Below are 18,503 nucleotides of genomic sequence, written 5' to 3' on the forward strand. Positions count from 1 at the left end.
AGAGCGGATGCCTTCTGGACGGGAGAGGTGAGCTAAAGTGCCCTGCTTTACTGAAGACCTTGTGGGGGACTCCAGGCTAGGGTTTGACGTGCTTGACTCCACATATCCCTAGGGTTTGAAGGAAACCTGCTAGAGGTTCAGGAGCTAACCGCATAGAAGTGGTCGGATAGAGGTGTCTGGACTCGGTTTGCAAGGGAGAAAGGAGAGGGCAGAATCCCCTTTGGGCAACGGAAAGAGAGATCTGGACTCAGTTCGGGCTGCAGGAAGGAGGGATGCTGACCCGGTTGGGACTGCAGAAAAGAGAGATGGAGAAATAGTTCCGGCCATAGAAAGAATGGAACACGATCCAATTAGGTAGGGAGATAGGCGATGGGAGGCTTCGTTTAAACTGGAGAGAGGTCACAGGACCTGGTTTGGGCCACAGAAAGTAGAGACTGGGAGCTAGAAAAAGTAAGAGGCAGAATCCTTATTATACATCTGAAATGACCTGGCTCAGAGGGGAGAAAAGAGGGGCTAGGACCCGGTTGATACCGGTTTGAAAAGAAAGGGACAGAACCTGGTAGCGTTTGGGAAGGATTACACAAAAGCCGAATACCATAGGATTTGTGGGTGGGGTAACCATGTTGCAGTAAGGGCGGGATGGTCACTTGCAGACGTGGAAGTAGGGGTGCGGTGTTGCGGAAGGGGCAGTGCAGGCACTTACTGCAGAGCATAGGGAGGGGGCATATAAAGAGAAGAGGAGGTGCGGAGGAGTACAGCAGAGCGGAGGGAGGGGGCATTACAGAAAGGGGCAGTGCGCTGCGTGGCTATACTGCAGAGGAGAGGTGTATGGTGTTGGGGAAGGGGCGGAACGAAGAGGTGCTGCAGAGCGGAGGGAGAGGGACCGGTGTTGGGGGAAGGGTTGGAATGAGACGAGATGCAGTTAGAAAGAGTGGGTCAGGAGTGGCGTCAAGATGTTCTGCTGCTCTGAGGGCAGAGGGCTTATGTGGGATTGAGGTGGTCAGGCTGTCCAGTCCACCAAAGCACATGCGCGCTGAGCGCCTGCGGTTGCCCCGCGCGCCTCTGGTTGATGTGCATGCGCACTACCGAGTTGCGGTAAGGGTGTTTGTAGGGTAAAGGGGCGGGATCGAGAGCAGGCTTGCGGTTTCTTGGAGGCAAAAGGAGCTAGGATTTGGAAGCCAGATGGTCTGGGTTTCTAGGTATGAGAACCCAGTAGTTGAAGGGTTTGGGGCCCAAGGTTTGATCAGAACCCCCTCCTTCAGGATTGGCAGGAGACCTGATGAATGTCCACCTCCCTCTTATTCTTTCCTGACTCAGGCCCCTTCTCGGCTTTCCAGAAAAATGGATAGGAGAAATGACTCCGATTATAAGATGACCCCGTTCCAGGTGAGGCCCCTCTGCATTCTTGGCAGGCCATCTGCCCTATTCTGAGTTCATTTAAGGCTGTTGAGCCCCTACCACTCTGTAGTTGCATAATTTCCTGCCTAACCTGTTTCAGTCCTCCCCTGAATGGTGGAGGAGGAGGTGAAGAAAACCTGCCTATTTCTTGCTCCCTTCCTCTTCCTTCACCCTCCCCTTCAATCAGTCACCATTCAGAGGAGGGGGAGGTTTTGTAGAAAGGGTGGATTGTAGGGAGGCCAGATGGCTCAGCACGTTATAATCTTAAGTGTGTAGGGCCCTCTGGGAGCCTGGGCTTCACTTCCCTCCAGATGTACAGCCTGAGACAACAGAAGAAGATAGTGTCTTGCTGATGCATACCCTCTTGTCATCAACCAAGGACCTACTAGCTATGGACCCACCAGTTGCCAACCGGCCTAAGAAAAGCAAGACCAAGAAGGCCCCTATTAAGGCTATCACTAAGACAGTACGCACTGCCCCTCCAGTTCCATCTGCCAATGTGATTACCACCAACAAGCCTAAAATAACTTTTCTGGCTTTAAACCTGCCAATCATCCCCCAGATCAACCAGGCTTCAGCTACCACTGAGGTAGCCAATACTCAGGCTTCTTCATTCACTGCTCAGCCTAAGAAAGCCAACAAGACAAAGAGAGTTACTGCTAAGGCAGCCCGAGGCTCCCAATTTCCAAATGGCAGTGAGAGTGTTACTACACAGATCAAGTTACCCTTGTAGGCCCTAAATGTGCCAGTCATCCCACAGACTATCCAGGCTCCGATTGCCACTGAGTCAGCCAATTCTCAAGCCTTGTTAGCCTCCATCAAGCCTAAGAAAGCTCCCAAGGCTAAGAAGGCTAACAATAAGGCCATAACTAGTGCCACTGAGATCTCACTGACTCCATCCACCACCTACTCAGCTACCATCCAAGGCCAAATTACCTCCATCCGAACTAAGAAAACCTCCAAAGCCAAGAAAGCAACTGTTAAGGACACAAATACTGACACTGAACTCCTAGAGACCCCAGATGCCACTGAGACAGCTAGGCAGATTGAGGCCTCAGCAGCAGCTATCTGGCCCAAAAAATCCAAAGTCAAGAAGGCTGCCTATAAGGGCCCAAATTCTGCCTGTGAGATCACTGAGGCCGCACCTGCCGGTCAAATGGTCACAAAACAAGCCCTAGCAGCCACCCTCCGGGTCAAGAGAAGGTACAGGGCTCAGAAGGTTGCCACTAAAGCCCGGACAACTGAAAGCCAGACTCAAATTGACAAAGGGGCCCAGGCCAAGATGACTACCCCTCAGATCAATATAAGTGCCCTTGAGACTCAGGTTGTTGCTGCTGTCCAGGCCCTGGCAGATGACTACCTGGCTCAGTTGAGTCTGGAGCCAACAACCAGGACCCGGGGCAAGAGGAACCGAAAGGTGAGATCTCTGACATCACCATCCTTAACTCTGTACTCCTTTTCCATTCCTATCTGCCTGGTTTGTTCACTTGTTCTTTTAAGTTTACTGAGCCAGTCCCTGCATTCACATAGGCTGTGAGAGATGCTGAGAGGAATGTGATATAGTTCCTGCTGCTTTGCAGTTCAAAAATTGGTGGGGAAATAAGGCATCCATACACTTAGCTACAAACTGGATATAATTCAACTTGTATTTATCAATACATAGTAGTTAGCATGGACCAGGCTTTGTGTTGGGTATAGTCACACAGGTTATGCTTTTATGTTTTAAAGTAACTCTTACCAGCTAGGTCCCAGTGTTACAGATAAGAAAACCAAGTCCCAGAGAGGTGAAGTGACTTGTTGAAGGGGTACAGCTAGTAGAGCCAGTGGTGGCCAAAAGAAGAGGAAGAACCAGACCCTGCCCTTGGGTTGCTCCTGTCTTGGCAGGGAAATGAAACTCCTGACCGGAAGACAGTGAAAGACAAATCTAGAACTCAGTGTGGCTAATGGTAAGGTCAGGACCCCTACAGGGAGGGTTTAGGGGACTTTCAGGAATAGGCAGGGTGAGGAGACAGAGCCATCTCTTTCACCTGGTGATTTTGGACCTTTCTGCTTTCTGATGATGCAGTCCAAGCATCTGAACGGGGATGAGAGAGGTGGTGGTAATTATAGGTGGATTCCATGGGGCCAGAGGCCTCCGCTATCCTGAGATGTGGCCATTTTGCAAGAAAGGGTAAGAATCCAATGCTGCCCAGTCTCTTCTCTTCTTCACCTGCCCTCTTCTCTGTCATTCTTCCAAGTTTTATGAAAACATATTGAGATCTCCCCATGTATTCCTCTTCTCCCAGGCAAATAAGTTTATGAAATACCTGTTGGTTAAGGACCAGACAAAGATCCCCATCAAGCGCTCAGGTAGAGTCATCCCAACCCTCCTCCCTGAGCTCTCCTTTCTACTCCCCTCTCCTCCCTGCCCTGGGGGTAACCATTTAGTTTTATGGCCTCTTCATTCTCTCATCTATCCTCCCCTGCCCTTTTCACACTCTGTCATGGCTGGCATCTCCCATTAACACAGTTCAGGACTCAGACTACACTAACCCCATAGGGCTGGCAAAAGGGCTGCAGCTCTGTGGCCCCTTCTCAGCCCAGCTGCCCCCACCTCTCCCTTCCTGCAGACATGCTGAAGGATGTCATCTAAGAATATGATGAATATTTCCCAGAGATCATTGAACGAGCAAGCTATGCTCTGGAGAAGGTGAGGGACATCCTCTGTGGGATGGGCACAATGGGGAAGTCTTGAATGGAACAAAGGTGTACACGTCCCTTTGCGGGGGACCACAGAGACTCCCTAATCCAGCCCCATCACTGTGCAAATGAGCAGATGATGGCCTAGGGAGGGACGTAGACTAGCCTCGGGTCACACAGCAAGTACAGCTAGGACCCAAGCCACCCAGCTTAGTCCTGGCTTCTGTCTACTGCTGGACATGTCCTGCAGTGTATTTCAGTTGCTCACCTCTCCCTTCCATCCCCCATTATCTGTCTCCCTAGAGTCCCATTAAGCATAAAGACTATTTTGATAACAATAGTACATTTGTTACCTGTTTGCTGTGTTAGTTAAGTGCTTTACATGAATTATTTCACTGCCTAGGCTGAATTTTGTGACCTCACAGGCTATTCTTTTACTTGGCAGATGTTTCGAGTCAATCTGAAGGAAATTGATAAACAAAGTAGCTTGTATATTCTCATCAGCATTCAGGAATCCTCTGCAGGCATCCTGGGAACATAAGCTGGGAAAGGGCTAGGATGGGAGGGAGGCTTCTGCTTTTGTCCATGGTACTACTCCATCCCTGTCCTCTCCCCACATCCCCTAGGAAGTCAGGAAAGACAGAGCCTAAAAACCCCTTTTCCATATCCCACACGTAGTTGGAGCCCTACACATGATAGTGGTGCCTGTTTATGATTGAATGGAGGTTGTAGAAGCCTGGGACAGGTCATTCCTACTGTCAAGTTTTCTGTATCTCCAGAAGCTTCCCTGTTGTTGCTTGTCTCTTCCTATTGACCTTGGTAGAGTGGTTCCCAAGGGAGGGCTTCCTGGTATGGGTGAATCATGAGGGTTGAAGGGCAGGAGCATCAGTGGGGCCATGCCTAGAATTCTTTTGGAGCTGAGGGGTCTGGAAGAGAAAGAAGGGACTCATATTGGCTGGGTGTCTGGGTTGTAGTGGGTTGACAAATACAAGTACAATTCTATCCTCTCAGCAACCTGGGGAGAGGAAAATGTGATTTTCCCATTTTATGAATAAGGGAGTCTAAGTGCCTTGCCCAGGGTCACATAGAGCTTGAAGCATAGACTGGGCAGAATTCTCTCATATCTGAAGAATCTGGGAGAAGCTAACCTAGTAGGCTGGCTGGTGTGTATTTTTTTGCAGATGGCTGCTGGATGTAAACCTTCTCTCTGTCCCATTATTTCCCTAGGACCAAGGACACACCCAAAATAGATCTTCTCATGATGATTTCTGAGTGTCATTTTTATGAATGGCAACAAGGCCAATGAGGGTGAGTTGCTGGGCTGGCAGCCGAATGGGGGGTCATGGTCGGAATTCCACATGTTCATTTTCTATCCCTGTTTCCTTTTGCCTCCCCTTGCAGCTGTCATCTGGGAGTTGCTGCCCAAGTTGGGGCTGCACCCTGGGTATGATTGGGCTCTGTCAGCAGTTGCTTTCCATGTTGTCCTTTGGCAAGAGAGGATGGTCCCAGGATTGCATCAGCCTGGTGGTCTGGTGGAGGGGGCGGGGTTGCTGGACTGGGTAGATGGTCCAGGGTTCTGACCTGGGTGGATGGGGAAATGGTCCTGAACTCTCTGCTTCCCCTTTCTCCTATGTTCTTTTTCTGTTCTAAGCTGATATATAAGATAGACCTTCAGGGCATCCCTGATAAAGAACCATCTGGCCTCAACTGCCTGCTTCTAGTGACCACGTGTTCATTACTTTCCTGAGTTCATTGAGATGGCCTTATGTACTAGAGAGGTCTCTTCCATGTTGGGAAATGCCTCTGCCCCCATGTGGGAAGTTCTGATCTTGGTTCATGGGTTATTTTTCCCATTGTTAGGGTAAGGCACTCGCTCTTTGGGGAAGTGAGGAAGCTCATCACAGATGAGTTTGTGAAGCAGAAGTAAGTGGTGTTTGGGGGCTTTGTCAGGCCATGAAGTGTTCTGAGTGTGCCGATCTGGTCCAGAAAGTGCTCGATTGCCCTTTTCTTACACTACCTTTAGAGGTATGGGCATCCTGTTCCCTAGAACTGAGTCCATGGTGGACCATACCAGGGCTGGGCCAGACCAAACACAAGGCCCTTGCTGTGGGGTGTGCTCAGAGCAGAATGCCCAAAGAATGGCTCCTCTGTTTACAACACACCCAATAGAAACTTGGGTTTACTCCTCACAGGTGGCAGGATACTTTGGCCTCCCTGTGACACCATGCCCTATACATGCGTCCCCTGCCACACCAAGTGACTACTTTGCACAGGGCCAATGGGAAATGGCTCAGTATTGGAGGTCAAGACCATGAACTGTGTTTTGGAGTGAGTCTAGGGAAGGAGGGCCTTGGAAATCCTTCTCTAGGAGCTGAGTTTAGTTTTTCTTTGGAGGAGGTTGCCACCTGGTCCCAAGTGGTTAGACAACAGGTTTGCTTGGTTAGAAGCAAGTTTCATTTCCTTTCTTCAAGGTACCTGGAATACAAGAGGGTCCCCAACAGCAGACCACCTGAATATGAGTTCTTCTGGGGCTTGTGCTCCTACCATGAGACTAGCAAGATGAAAGTTCTCAAGTTTGCATGCAAGGTAATAGGAGAGCTGCCCTGACTTGGCATATTAAGGGTACAGGATGTCTCTGGCTGGGGTAGGCAGTGTACAGGGATGGGCAGGTATAGGGCAGTCTGCAGTTCATATATAAGCACATGGAACTTCATTTATGTCCCAGAATGCTGCTTGACATAAAGTTTACATTGTTTCATTCATGTTCATACTTTGTATTAGTCTCCTCAACTGCCATAACAAAATACTATAGACTGGGTGGCTTAAACAACAGAAAATTATTTTATCATAGTCCTGAAGGCTGGAAGTCCTAGATCAAGGTCCAGCAGTGTTAGTTTCTAGTGAAGCCTCTCCTCCTGGCTTGCAGATGAATACCTTTTTGCTGTGTTCATGGTGGTGAGAGAGAGTCTCTTCTTATAAGGACACTAATCCTATTGGATCAAGGACCCACCATTATGACCTCATTAAACTTTACTTCCATAAAGGCCTACCTCCAAATATAGTCACATTCGAGGTTGGTACTTCAAAATATGAATTTTGGGGGGACACAAACATTCAATCCACAACATACTCTCTTATCGTTTCCCATATTACAGATGAAGACACTTAGGCTCAGTGAGATTAAGTAGCTTGTCCAAGGTCACACAGCACCTAAGTTATCGAACTGAAATTGGATCTCAGGACTGACCCATGATAGAGTCCCAACAACTAAGACTTGTTTTTTAAATGCTACTATTAGTTTTATACAAAGCCCATGGTAGGTATTTAATACATAATTACAAATATTATTTTTCTTATAATGATTGTAATTCTCATTTTAGGTGCAGAAGAAAGACCCCAAGGACTGGGCCGTGCAGTACCGGGAGGCAGTGGAGATGGAAGTCCAAGCTGCAGCTGTGGCTGTAGCTGAGGCTGAGGCCAGGGCTGAGGCAAGAGCCCAAATGGGGATTGGAGAGGAAGCTGTGGCTGGGCCCTGGAATTGGGATGACATGGATATCAACTGCCTAACAAGAGAAGAGTTAGGTAATGATGCTCAGGCCTGGGGCAGATTTTCACTTGAAATTGAGGCCAGAGCCCAAGAAAATGCAAATGCCAGCACCAACATTGACTTCAGCAGAGGATCTAGCACCAGGGCTAGCTATAGCGATGGTGCTAGTACTAGCTTCAGTGGTGTCCCCAGCCCCAGTAATGTCTTTGGTGACAGGGCTGGCATTAGCTTTGGTGGCACATGCAGCACCAGTGCCAGCTTCAGCAGTGTAGCCAGCATTAGCTTTGGTGGCACCTTGCACCAGTACCAACTTCAGTGGTGGGGTCAGCTCTAGTTTCAGTGGCCCACTCAACACCAGTACAAGTTTCAGTGGTGGAGCCAGCTCTGGTTTTGGAGGCATACTCAGTACCCCTGCTGGCTTCAGTGATGCACTCAGTATGAGCACCAGCTTTGGCAGTACACTCGGCACCAGTGCAGTCTTTAGTGGTGCACTTAGCACCAGCACTGGCTTTGGTGGCACACTCAGCACTAGTGTCTACTTTGGTGGCTCTCCCAGTTCCAGTGCCAGATTTGGTGGCAAACTCAGTACCAGTATCTGCTTTGGTGGCTTTCCTAGCACCAGCACTGGTTTTGATGGTGTACTCAGTACCAGTGCTGGTTTAGCTGGTGTACCAGCTCTTTCAGCAATAGCACTGACTTTGGTGGTACACCAAGCACCAGCTTCTGCTTTGGTGATTCTCCCAGCACTGGTGCCAGCTTTGGTGGTACACTCAGCACCAGTCTTGGCTTAGGTGGTGCACTCAACACCAGTGCTGGTTTTAGCAGTGCTGTCAGCATTAGCATTGCCTTCAACAGTGCACCCAGTGCCAACTCTGGCTTTGGCAGTGTGTTCAGCACCAGTACTGACTTCAGTGGGGCACCTAACACCACTACTGACTTTGGCAGTGCTCCCAGTACCAGCATTAGCTTTGGTGGAGCCCCCAGCACCAGATTCTGCTTTGGCAGTGTGTCTAACACCAACCTATGTTTTGGTGGCCCTCCTAGTACAAGCACCTGCTTTAGTGGTCCTACCAGTGCCAGTTTTGGTGATGGACTCAGCACCAGTGCTGGTTTCAGCTTTTGTGATGGGTTAAGCACCAGCACTGGATTTGGTGGTGGACTGAGCACCAACTCTGGCTTTGGTGGTGGACTGATCTCCAGTGATATCTTTGGTGGTGGGCTGGGCACCAATGCTGGTTTTGGCAGCACACTTGGCACCAGTGCTGACTTTAGTAGTGGCCTCAGCATCAGTGATGGCTTTGGCGGTGGGCCTAATACCAGCTTCGATGGAAGACTGAGCACCATCATTGGCTTTGGCAGTGTTTCCAACACCAGCACTGGCTTTATTGGTAGACCCACTTCCATTGTTGGCTTTGGCAGTGGACTGAGCACCGATGCTGACTTCAACGGTGGACCAAGCAGTAGTGCTGGCTATGGCAGTGGACCGAGCAATGCTGCTGGCTTTAGTGGTGGAGCCACCAGCCTTGGTGCCTGTAGCTTCTCCTATGGCTAGTGAGGTTTCAGGTAATTACAACATTTCCACAGCCAAGGCCGATGGGGATGGGTATAAGAGCTGGGAGATGTTATAAGAAACCCCAAGGTGGGAGGGCAGGGTGGGGAGATGAGCACAATGAAGGAAGTATGAGAAAATAGTATATTTGGTGCTAAAATGTGTTTCTGTTTGGTGTTTTGTTTTCAGATTTATATCGCATGTTTACAGATACCGCTAATGAATTGCAGCAGTCCTTCCCATGGAGCCAAGGTACATCCTTGGAATCTTTGTCCACGTAGCAATCTAAGCAGATATTACCAATCAGCTGAGGGTGACATACTATGAAAAAATCTGTTTGCCAATCCTGCTTTGTTGTTTGCTTTCTGTGTCTTGTCATATTTGATATGAGTTACATTAAATTTGAAAAATGAATTGCGGTTTGTTCTGTCTTTTAATGTGCCTAAGTTGTTGTGAGTGACATTTTGGGTTCATATAAGAGCTAGAGATAAGCATAGCTCTTTGGGGAAGGTGGGCTCCAGCTTTAGGCTAAAAGGCAAGTATGACTTCAGTGGGGTAGAGATGTGGGGAAAGCATAGCAGGCAAGGGGATAATACCTTAAGTCAAGATCTAGAAGGCGAAAGCCTGGAACAGAAGGCAAAGGGAGAGGGTTCTGGAGAGTAAGTATAGATTCATTTTGAGATATTTGTGTAAGAATGGGAGGGATATAGAGGGACGTAACTAAAGGTGGACATGGGAACAAGGGAGGACTTTTTTGGGATAGGAGAGAGACCTGAGCATGTTGCATAGACAGTGGGGGCAAAAGCCAATAGAGAAGGACAGGATATAGATATGGAATAGTCAGGAACTGACTGAATCAACCCGTCCTTGGGGAGGTGGGATGGATAGAATACCAGAGAATAGAGGGTGACCCTGACTTTGAACAGGATTTAAGGGTGGCTCTAGAAGGAGATAAATGTAGATTTGCTTCAAGCAGTGATCCCAATAAAAAAAGTGATGTGGATCATACAATGTTTGTGTCTTGCTGGTGGTTGTGATGGAAGGACAAACAAAGTCAGGGGGTGTATGCATCTGTCTCTTCGCAACTGGGTTGCTGCTATCTGCCCACAGTAGCTGCATGGAGATTGGCTGAAGAAATAGAATGTAGGATGCAAGCTGGCCAGGTATGGAAGAACAGTGAAGAGGAAGAGGACTGGTGGATTGGGAGATAATGGAGGAATCAAAGGACTATACTCTTGATGCAGTACAAGAACAAGTATTGTTCATTCAAGAAATACTACATACATGCCTGCTGTGTGGGAGGCATGCTGCTAGGGATCCTGTGGATGACACAGAGAGTTTTAAGGACCAGGGGGCCAGTGGTCAGATAGTGGGATGCTTGTATTTAAGAAGTCAGACTGTAGAGAAGTCTAGATGATGCCAACCAAGCAGTGAGTGGCTGAAGGGAAGATGCTCACTGAAGTTGAGGGGGCAGGACACTAGGAGACCAGGGTATTGTCTGAATCATTTATATGGACAGTGAAATAACTCAGGATGGCAACAAGAGTTGGAGAAGGAAGGAGAACTGTGGTCTGAGTGCAGATTCTTCTTTGAATGTAGGGATGAAGGTGTCATGTTCCCAGCCATGTTGCCCACGAAGAAACAAGGCCATAAGCACTCACATGAACCTATCTCCACCCTCACATTTGGAGGTACTACTCCAAAGTCCTTCTTTCCAGGTAGTTCTCACCCAGTCCATACCCCAACAGCACCAGAGCCATTTCATAGGGTCAGGATCTTAAGAGGATCTTGTGGGAAAAGCCTCACAATGACCTCCTTTCCCCTTTTGTAGGCAGTAAGAGAAGTCTTTATTGATCAGGAAATAGGAATTAAGAAGGAAAAAGTTTCATCCTGACCTAGACAGCTCCTTAGTTGTAGCTAGAAATCAAGACCTGTTTTGGAGCTGATGAGGGTTTCTTCACTGGAAGCAGGTCTCTTTCAGTGAGGCCAACTCCAGAGTGTTCTCAGTGTAAGAGAAGAGCAACAATAGCAGCTCCTAAACGTGAAAGATAGCGAGGACAGAGGCAGTTTTATGTCTTAGAAAGGGCTCAGTAGTGGGCAGGGACAGTGTCCAGGGCTTCCTCAGGTTCCCGGCTGACGTCCACATTCTGAGAGGAGAGAACCCAGTATTAGCAGGAAGCAGCCAGCAGTGTGGAGCCCCCACCCCTCCCTGCCTCTTGTCCTCACTGCCAGGTTCCCCTATTTCAGCCAAGCCTGGATCCTGACCCTCTTCTCAGGCAAGCCTGGGGGAACCTCAGCCAGAGGCCTTTTAGGCAGGGTTGCTCTAGCTGTGCGTGTCTAGGGTGCCTCAGGTCTGGGCTGTGGTTCCTGCATTTCTGGGTGCTGGTTATTCTACCTGTTGGTGGAAACACCCAAGCTCTGTGGGACTGGGGCTGCCTTTCTGCAGGGGAGGGTGCTTTCACCATGTGCCAGCTTAGGACACAGAGTCCCTCACCTACCTCAGGCTTCTCCCGATGTGTGTTTACAGCCTCCACGTTCAGGTAGATGGACTCCACTTTGCAGCCTCAGAAAAGAACAACCCGTTCATCCATAAGCCACCCGGGTAAGCACAGGTCTTTCCTGAGGTGTCATTCCCTCCTCCACCCGTCACCACCCACACCCCCAGCTCCATGCTGTGTGCAGACTGTGACTGCCCTTTAGGGAGGGGAATTTAGACCACTTGTGTGATGTCAGGGGAAGACACTAGGCCTAAGATACAGGAATGGGGCATCCTCCCAGCTCTTCCCCTAATAGTCTCAGACTTCTCTGAGCCTCCCTTGCCCAGTTGTCAATGGGAATGAGAGATGACAAGAGATGATTTTTGCACCCCTCCCCAGCTCTTGTCTGTGAGACAGAAACCTAATAATAACAATGGAGCTCTGTGGATCCTCCCAGCTGTGTTAGGTGCTAAAGTGGTGGAAGAGTCCTGGTGTCTCTGCCTGGGGCGACCAGTCCCAGGTAAAATTTATTTCCAGAACTATGCGGTTATGGCAACATCAGAGGTGTGGAAGGTCAGAAGGGAGTTCTAGGAAGCCTGAAGAAAGAGGAGGGTGGTATCATTGGGGCCTGGAGTGGGCAGAGGAGGCCCAATGCCTATGGAAGTCCCCTTAGCTCCATCCCTGTGGATTGAACACTAATCCAGGTTTCAGTACACCATCTGCCCTCTTCATACTCCAGAATAGATTTGAGTCTGTCTCTTCATCGCTCATGAACATTCCAGAGCTGACTAATGCCCCCAAAGAGAGTCTCAACTGCCCGGGCTGGTCTTTGAACCCTCTCTTCAAATCTGGCCCCAACATACACTTATTCATCTGGTCCCTTTTGGGGACCCCCTCTTCTACAGCTTTGTGCTGTATGATTGGTGCTCTGGTAGAGACAGAGAAAGCTGGGGCCAGGTCCCAGATTTAGAGGCCACCTCAGTCCTTCCCCATTCTCATCTTGCTATCACAAGCCCTGCCTCTACCAAGACATCCAACTACCCACCCAGGAAATCTCTCTCAGGACTCTTCTGGGAAAATGCTAGGCATTGCAGGCATGCTCATGGTGTCTATGTGCTTTTCCGCAGATGAAGGTAGGGGACTCACCATAAGCCACAGGTGTAAGTTTGAGCACTGTGTGCAGAGGGCACCTGAGATAAGGCAGCTCATCTAGAAAGGAGGAGAGAGCAGCCCTCAGAGACAGGGTGCTGGGGAAGGCACCACCTCCCCAGGCCTCCAGGCTTGCAGCACTCTCCCTTTCCACCCCCTTCCCCATGGTTGTCTTCACCTGGGCCCTTCTCCCCCACAGTCTTCAGAGACAGTGCTGAGAGCAGGGTGGGGAAGGAGGAAGAGAGCAGAGAGGCAGCCTCAGGAGCAGGGAGGAAGGAGGGCCCTGGAGATCGCAGACAGACCCTGGGTCCCCCAGACGCTGAGGATGGTCACCTTGGAGGTGGCCGACCTCCTCACCCACAGGGCAAACATAAGACCAAGGCAGGCCTCCCTCCCGCCCCAACCTCAGCCCTTCCATGGGCTCCCCCACCACAAAGGCCCACAACAGGTCCCAGCAAGTGTTTTCTGAGGCCCTACTATGCGCTGGGGCCGTGGCTGAGGTGTGCGTGCACCTTGGCAGCTCCCGCAGCTTTCTCCCCAGCCCAGGCCTGTGCCCTCTGACTCCTGGGACACTTGTTGATGGACAAGCATTCACCGATTCACTTGTTTCCAGTTACTGAGGATTATGTATAAAGTTGTTCTGAATATTCGCATGCAATTACTCGTATGGCCTTGATGACATTCAGACAGCCCTGATGGGAGGTGATGATCAGGCCCATTCCATGGATGAGGACACTGAGGTTCTGAGAGGGAAGGCACTTGCCCTATGTCCCACAGCCAGGAAGTGGCAGTGCTGGGACTCGAGCCCAGGATGCTTTGAGGCCAAATGTGTGCTCTTCCCACTGCAGTCTGCTTCCACTGCCTTCGAGGGACTCACAGTGTTGTGGGGTGACACCCCCACCTCACTCCTCTCTGCAGACATCCACCCTCCTGACCACCCAGGCAACCTATACGGCTCCCCATCTCCCTTCATTGAGCCAGAACTCCACCCCTCACGGCCTCCCTGCCCCTGAGGTTCACCGTAGGCTTTTAAGGCCTGCCACTGACCACTCAGCCTCCTGACACATAAGATTTGGCAATTTCCTGGGCAACCAGTCTGCTCCTCCTCTTTGCCTTTGTCACCATCATCTTCAGGTGCTGGGCCCAGTGCTTTTGGTGCACTATCTCATTCCATCCTCACTGATACTCTGCGGGAGTTACTGTTCCTCACTGCACACATGACAAAATAGATTCAGAGAAGGGAAGCGACTTGCCTGAGGTCTCTGACCCAGCTCTGCCACTGCCTGCACAAGTGACCTCAGCCTTGTCTTTTCCCTTTCTGGTCCCTAAAGTTCCTATCTCTCATAGCACAGGATTGGACCCAGCTCTGAGGTCTTATGGGTCTGAGTTCTCAGTCACACCATCTCTCTGGGTCTCAGTTTCCTCACGTGAGTGATAGGGGCAAGAGCATGTGCCCAGCCCTGCCTGGCCCAGCTCTTAAGACAGCTGTGAGAAGATGGCATGGCCTGTGCATGAAAGTGGTTAGTAAGTGGGTAAAGCAGTGTGCAAACGGGAGATGCATGTGCTTCCCATGCACCTCACATGTGTCTGAAGTGAGAGGCCTCTGGAATGCACCTGAGATTGGTACCTCTCCTTGAGCCCTGTGATCTTGGGCAATTCCTTCATCCCTCAGAGCTTCCATTTCCTCTTCTGCACAGTTGGGGTTACAAGACCGGCCTCACAGTCTCAAAAATAGTACTGAGCAGTAGAGATGTGGACAGTATCAGAAATCTAGCAGCACCACCCCACCCCCTGTCATCTTTTTTCCATTGAAGAGATTGAGGACCAAGCAGAGGAAATTACTTGTCCAATGTCAAGTTTTCAAGTCCCAGGGGTTCCAATTCTAGATGACTCCATATTACAAGTGCCCTTTGCTTGGAAGCTAGCATCATAGAAAAGATCCAAGTCTGCAGGATATTGTACACTTCAAATATGACTTTGCATTGTCCTCACACTCCCTCCCTCCAGTATCCTGGAGATGTCAGTGCTTCAGCATTCATGTCAGAAATGGACTCTCCCACCTGAAGGTGACACAACAGTCTCTTGCCAGGCCAGCTGCCTTAGTTTGCATTTCAGTATTTATAGTCAGTGTAGATACTCTGTAAATTAAAATATCTAGATGTTTTTTATAAAAAGAAATTATCATTTAAAAATTTTAAATGAAAACATCAATATCTTGGGGAAATCATCCCTATAGCAAAGACAGAAACCTATAATCAAAATCAAGAGACCACAAGAGGTCCCATTCCACCTGAGAACAGCATGCCTCAGACAAATACTGGCTCATCTTTTTCAGGTTGAGGCAGACTGTTAAGGTTGGCTTTGAAAATGTTATCTCAGAGTAACACTGATATTAATAATAGCAGCTAACACTTATATGGCCCATACTTTGTGTCATGAACTGTTCTAAGCTCTTTATGTTAAATATGTTCATTTATTTAAACTTCATCATTATTCTCCCCATTTTACAGATAAGGAAACTGAGAACAGAGAGGTTAAAGTAATTTGCCAAAAGTATTATGTGACAGAGCAAGAACTTGAACACATGCACCCTTGCTCTAGATCCCGTGCTCTTAACTATTAAGATATAAACCACCAATTTCTGGTGTCAGAGTCTCAATTCACATGCAGCTCCCATGCCAGGAACAGAGAGAACAGTGGTACCTGAGCTCTTGTCCAGGAAGTAGGCCAGGAGGCACCGCATGACAGCCTGGTGGCAGATCACCAATACATTTTCCTGCCGTTCTAGCTCCATTATAACTGGCTCCAGACGCTGGACCAGATCCTCATAGGACTGAAAGGGAGAGAAACACTTGGGTAAGAAGAGGAGATGAGGCACATTTGCCCAGAGGAGAAGAATTCTACACTAGGAATCAGGAAAACTTGGCTGTGGTGTCAGTTCCGTTGTTGGTCCAGCAGTATGACCTTAGGCAACTCACTTCCTTCTTAGGGCCTTAGTTTCTCATCTATTAAATGGGGCAACCAATATAGTAGAGTAAATAACAATAATAAAATTTCCACTAAAATTCCCTAGAAAATCTGGATAAAATAAATGTCTGCACTGCTGATCTTTCAAGAAAATGAAGGAAACGTTATGAATATATGGTTCCAAAATGAAGAAAAACTGAAAAAAAGAGTGATAAATGGATATAGAAGCCACAACTCCCATGAGGGCATTTGCCAATCACAGTATCCAAGAGACTTGAGCTTTTAAAACCTTATAGAAACACGAGACAAGGCCTTAGGTGTGTACGAGATGGGGATTTGGGACTGAGACTCTCACAAAAATCTGAGACCTTCAAAGGACTACATCCTCAGAAAAACTATAAACTAAAAAATATATCCACAGGCAAAGGGAAACAGTAAGAAAATATATCTGTCTCTGCCTGACTCTTGGTGGAAAAAATTAGGAAAAGCCTCCTGTAAGAATGTATAACCACAAGCCTATCCTCAGGTGGATTTGTGGTTGAGAATTATACTACCTATGTGTTTTAGAAAATGCTAAGCTGAGAGTTTAATAAAAAGTGATTTCAAGTCATTAGCTCCCAAGAGTGTCTGGAAGAAGCAAATGGAAATTCTCTCTGGATTCTCTCAACTCAGACTGCATGGGATTCCCATAGATAAATTTTCATCAAACTGAAGCTCACATAACATGCAAGGAAAATAAGCTATCATGAGTAAAAATAAGCAGAAACAACAAGAACCCTAACAACTTAAGATAAAGGATCCACAATATAAAATGAATATGCTTGAGATTTTGAAAGAAATAAAAGATTGAATCAAAAATGTAAGGAAGAAATAAGATGCTATTGAATATATGATCTAGATTTGAAAAAGAACTAAGTAGAATTTCTATAAATGAAAGATATAGTCATTAAAATGGAAAACTCAATGGATAGAGTAAACAGCAGATTAGATACAATTCAAGAAATACTGTTCTGGAAGATAGAGCTGAAGAAATTACTCAGAATGTAGCAAAGAGATTGAAAATAAGAAGAAGTTAGGAGACATAAAGGATAGAGACAGGACTAACACACATCTAATTGCATTTCAAGGAGATAATAGAGAAAATATGAGAGAGGAATATTTAAAGATATAATGTCTGGGAATTTTCTAGAATCGATGAAGAATCCTAGTCCTCAGATTCAGGAAGTCCAATTAACCCCAAGCAAGATAAATGAAAAGAAATTAATATTTAGACATATCAGAGTGGAACTAAAAGCCATAGAGACCCAAAGACCCTAAATGCAGCCAGAGAGAAAAGAAATGACAATTAGAATTTCAGGAGACTTCTTAACCATGTTAGAAGCCAGAAGACAGTGGGGACAATATCTCCAAAGTGCCGAGAGAAAACTGTCATCCTAGAGTTTTATACCTTGCCAAAATACCATCTAGGATTAAGAGCCACCCCTCCTTAAAGACATTTTTAGACAAAAAGAAAGGTGAGTCTACTACCAACAGATCCTCCTAAAGAAACTTCTAAAGGAAGATAGACATTGAACCCAGAAGGAAAACTTCAGCTGTAAGGAGAAAGAATGATCAAGGGAATGATCAAGGGAATTGGATATATGTGGCTAAATCTAAATAAACACTGACTGTATACAATATTATTTTTTAGCGAATAAGAATTATATTTTAATTGGATAAGTGATTTTACCCCTTTTCCACTATATAAAATCCATCTAGGAGAACAGTATGGAGGTTCCTTAAAAACTAAAAATAGAACTATCATATGATCCAGCAATCCTACTCGTAGGCATATATCCAGAGAAAACCATAATTTGAAAAGATATATGCACCTAATGTTCACTGCAGCACGATTTATAATAGTCAAGACATGGAAGCAAGCTAAATGTCCATCAACAGATGAATGGATAAAGAAGATGTGGTATATATATATATATATATATATATATATATATATATATATATATATATATATATATATATATATATATAATGAACTATTACTCAGCCATAAAAGAGAATGAAATAATGTCACTTGCAGCAACATGGATGCTTCACTTCACTTATCATATTAAGTGAAGTAAGTCAGAGAAAGACAAATATCATACGATATCACATATATGTGGAATCTCATTTTTAAAAAATGATACAAATTAACTTATTTACAAAACAGAAACAGACTTACAGATATCAAAAACAAATTTATGGTTACCAAAGGGGAAAATTGGGGGGGGGGGTGGAATAAATTAGGAGCTTGGAATTAACAGACACACACTACTATATATAAGATAGATAACCAACAAGGGCCAACTGTATAACACAGGGAACTCTACTCAAAATTATGTGATAACCTTTATGAGAAAAGAATCTGAAAAAGAATGAATATATGTATATGTATAACTGAATCACTTTGCTGTACACCTGAAAGTAACACAACATTGTAAATCAACTATAATCCAACAAAATTTTTAAAAAAGAAAAAAATCCATCTATGTGGGTACAAAGTTTATTAAGTGTTTGGAAGTAGCTCTATTTTGTCTAGCATTTATAATAATTCTACTCTGGTAATATTGATTTAACTTAAAAAATATAATATGTTGGTATTATAGGAACAAATAGTGATATATTCTGATAGATTGTTGTAAATTGAAGTGTTTCAGTAAGCATTAATTCAATCAACATCTACTTAGTAAGTTGT

At 46.7% G+C, this 18,503-nt stretch overlaps 2 protein-coding genes and 1 non-coding gene across 19 annotated transcripts in view; 2 read left to right on the forward strand and 1 right to left on the reverse strand.

Annotated features, from left to right (window-relative positions):
- Positions 1–18,503, reverse strand: part of PFKFB1 (6-phosphofructo-2-kinase/fructose-2,6-biphosphatase 1) — a 198,810-nt gene that overhangs the window by 100,897 nt on the left and 79,410 nt on the right. For 11 of the 17 annotated variants that reach the window (XR_010940066.1, XM_067723902.1, XM_067723895.1 and 8 more), the window contains one exon: positions 15,503–15,632. Coding sequence is in view for 15 of the 17 variants with exons in the window: in XM_067723902.1 (XP_067580003.1) it covers positions 15,503–15,632 (130 nt within the window). In the remaining 2 variants the exon portion in view is untranslated. Of the gene's footprint in view, positions 1–10,996; positions 11,321–11,671; positions 11,737–12,796; positions 12,860–14,859; positions 14,938–15,502; positions 15,633–18,503 lie in introns of those variants that run through there. The other 6 variants (XM_067723901.1, XM_067723907.1, XM_067723908.1 and 3 more) reach the window with 3 other exon arrangements.
- On the forward strand, positions 1,027–9,247 carry LOC137217265 (trophinin-like). Its single transcript, XM_067723934.1, is given in 14 exon segments — positions 1,027–1,112; positions 1,675–2,815; positions 3,464–3,568; positions 3,684–3,747; positions 4,008–4,087; positions 4,523–4,614; positions 5,305–5,344; positions 5,346–5,385; positions 5,479–5,521; positions 5,938–6,000; positions 6,549–6,663; positions 7,458–7,915; positions 7,917–8,292; positions 8,295–9,247. Coding segments are annotated over 14 exon segments (3,585 nt in total). The 3' UTR covers positions 9,177–9,247.
- LOC137217699 (small nucleolar RNA SNORA11) lies at positions 6,186–6,314 on the forward strand. Its single transcript, XR_010940201.1, has one exon. It is a non-coding gene; the product is annotated as a small nucleolar RNA SNORA11 (small nucleolar RNA).

Source organism: Pseudorca crassidens, chromosome X (genome assembly GCF_039906515.1).
Source record: "Pseudorca crassidens isolate mPseCra1 chromosome X, mPseCra1.hap1, whole genome shotgun sequence".
Taxonomy (NCBI): domain Eukaryota; kingdom Metazoa; phylum Chordata; class Mammalia; order Artiodactyla; family Delphinidae; genus Pseudorca; species Pseudorca crassidens.